The sequence below is a fragment of the Myotis brandtii genome, unplaced genomic scaffold (assembly GCF_000412655.1).
Source record: "Myotis brandtii unplaced genomic scaffold, ASM41265v1 scaffold1656, whole genome shotgun sequence".
Classification (NCBI taxonomy): Eukaryota; Metazoa; Chordata; class Mammalia; order Chiroptera; family Vespertilionidae; genus Myotis; species Myotis brandtii.
Window position 1 is genome coordinate 178,437 of NW_005356070.1, and position 2,928 is coordinate 181,364.

Sequence of the window (2,928 nt, forward strand, 5' to 3'; positions counted from 1 at the left end):
CTCTCCCTCTCTGTCTCCCACGGTCTCTCTAAAAAAACAATCAATGAAAAAAATATCCTCACTATTCGGGTGAAGATAATAGAAGAATAAAGAATTAAATTCAGAAAGGTTACAGGATGCAACATAAACATATAAATACGAGTTCAATTTCTACACACTAACAATATATTCTTTGATAGAAAAATGATGAAGGAACCTGATTGGTTTGGCTCAGTGAATAGAGCGTCGGCCTGCGTACTTAATGGTCCCAGGTTTGATTCTGGTCAAGGGCATGTATCTTGGTTGTGGGCACATCCCCAGTGGTAGGTGTTCGGGAGGCAGCTGATTAATGTTTCTCTCTCATCGATTTTTGTAACTCTCTATACCTCTCCCTTCCTCTCTGTAAAAAAATCAATAAAATATATTAAAAACAAAACAAAATAACAAAAAAAAACAATAAAATTCGCAGGAATAAATTCAACCCAAATGTTAAACATCTGTACATTGAATACTATAAGACAGTGATGAAAGGAATGGAAGAAAACACAAATAAGTTGAAAGACAACCTGTGTTCATGGATCTGGAAATGAAATATGGTGGAGACAGCTGTAGTACACAAAGCAATCTACAGATTAAATGCAATCCCAATAATTCCAATGGTATTTTACAAAAACATCAATAGAGAATCTTGCAATGGAATCAAAACCTCCATTAACAAAATCAATCTTGAGGGAGAACAAAGCTGGTGGCATTATACTTCCTGACTTCATTTTATTACAGAGACAAAGCAAGCAAACAGTGTGTTGCTGGAGAAACACAGACACATACATCAACAGAACAGAACAAAAAACACATAGAAATAAGCCCAGGCACAGACGTTGAAGAATCTTTGACAAAGCAGCAGCCACAGAAGGAAGGAAAGATAATTTCTTCAATGAATGGGGCTGGTAATAATCAACATTCCCATGTAAAACAACAAGAGCTGGATACTGTCAGGGCACATGGAGGGGACAACCAATGAATGCATAGATGGGTAGAACAGCTGATCAGTGTTTCCCTCCTTTTCTCTGTCTCTCTTCCAGTCTCTCAAATCAATAAATAAATGCTACTGGTATGTCTCACTGATTGAGCATTGACTCATGAACTAGACGATCACAATTCGATTCTTTAACATCAATAGAGAATCTTGCAATGGAATCAAAACCTCCATTAACAAAATCAATCTTGAGGGAGAACAAAGCTGGTGGCATTATACTTCCTGACTTCATTTTATTACAGAGACAAAGCAAGCAAACAGTGTGTTGCTGGAGAAACACAGACACATACATCAACAGAACAGAACAAAAAACACATAGAAATAAGCCCAGGCACAGACGTTGAAGAATCTTTGACAAAGCAGCAGCCACAGAAGGAAGGAAAGATAATTTCTTCAATGAATGGGGCTGGTAATAATCAACATTCCCATGTAAAACAACAAGAGCTGGATACTGCTGATAAAATTTAACTAAACCTGCAGGACAGAATTAAATGTCAGCGCTAAAACTTAAAATTCTTCAGGACAACCTAGAGAAAAAGTTTTGGAGGTTTGTTTTGGACAGAATTTCCTGAATGTGACACCAACCACCACACAAAATAGAAAAAATAAACAGTCCACACTGCAACAAATAAAGAAAAATAGCCAAAACCGGTTTGGCTCTGTGGATAGAGCGTCGGCGTGCAGACTGAAGTATCCCGGGTTCGATTCCGGTCAAGGGCATGTACCTGGGTTACAGGCACATCCCAGTAGGAGATGTACAGGAGGCGGCTGATCGATGTTTCTCTCTCATCAATGTTTCTGACTCTCTGCCTCTCTCCCTTCCTCTCTGTAAAAAATCAATAAAGTACATTTAAAAATAAAAAATAAAAATAGCGCCTTCACTGCACAACAGCAATAAACAAAACGCAATGAAAGGCGATCAAGAGGACGGGAGACTATACTCGAAAATCATATGAAGGAATCTCTTGGAGATATTGTGGATTCAGCTCTGATCAGCACAATAAAGCTAATATTGCGATATAGACAGACATTCACACAAATAGTTGGAGTTCCCTGGGAATAATGAAGGCATGTTAATACTATACTGCTGGCTAAGAACAATGCAATGACTCTGCCTCAAAAGCAAAGTCTATATAACTTCATTAACAATATTTAATTGCTAAGCACTAATAACAAGCACCTGAGCTTGCTAGACACATGGTGGCACTAGACCTGCTGAACGCAGGGTTGCCAAAAAAAAGGACTTCGTAGAAAAGCTGGTGTGGGGGAGTAATATCTGCAAAGCACAATTAAGCACATGCAAACATATGTGTTCCTGTATGTCATAGGCAATTAATATATAAAATATACATGGTATTCCAAAGATTCTTTAACAAAAAATAATTAGTTAATAAACTGGAAAAGGATGTAGAGACAATTTTTCAAATAATATTTACGCATGACAAATAGGAATACAGAAAATGCTTTCTTTTTTTTTTTTTCCTTCTTCTTCAGAAAATGCTTCCTTCACTACTTATGGTGGAATCCCTTACATGTCTACAACACAACCAACCACAAGCCCTTCCCTGTGAATTTAGTGGAGCGGGGAGTATTGGGACTTCAGGAATAGAAGGGAGCAGTGGAAACAGACCAACCCTCCCAAGGACAGCAACTACCCTGGAAACTGGAAAAAATCAAGCAGTACCACAGTCTACATGGGAGGACAGAGTACACCCTGGGAGATGGGGCCTGGGAAACCTCAAAGCCAAGTCCAGGTCACTGGTGAGAGTGAGGGTCTTACCCAGGGAAGATAGAAGTTCAAAGTTCTCCAGCATCACATTCAGGTACAGCTGTCTCTGACTCTCATCAAGAAGGTTCCATTCCTTCCTGGAGAAGTACAGGGCAATGTCCTCAAAGGTCACGCCAACCTGTCA

General features: G+C 39.1%; 1 protein-coding gene across 2 annotated transcripts in view; it reads right to left on the bottom strand.

The window, feature by feature from the left end:
• LOC102263476 (zinc finger protein 587-like) overlaps positions 1-2,928 on the bottom strand; it is a 17,236-nt gene that overhangs the window by 13,194 nt on the left and 1,114 nt on the right. For both annotated transcript variants that reach the window (XM_014536828.1, XM_014536827.1), the window contains exon 2: positions 2,796-2,922. In XM_014536828.1, the coding sequence (XP_014392314.1) occupies positions 2,796-2,922 (127 nt within the window). The remainder of the gene's footprint in view (positions 1-2,795; positions 2,923-2,928) is intronic.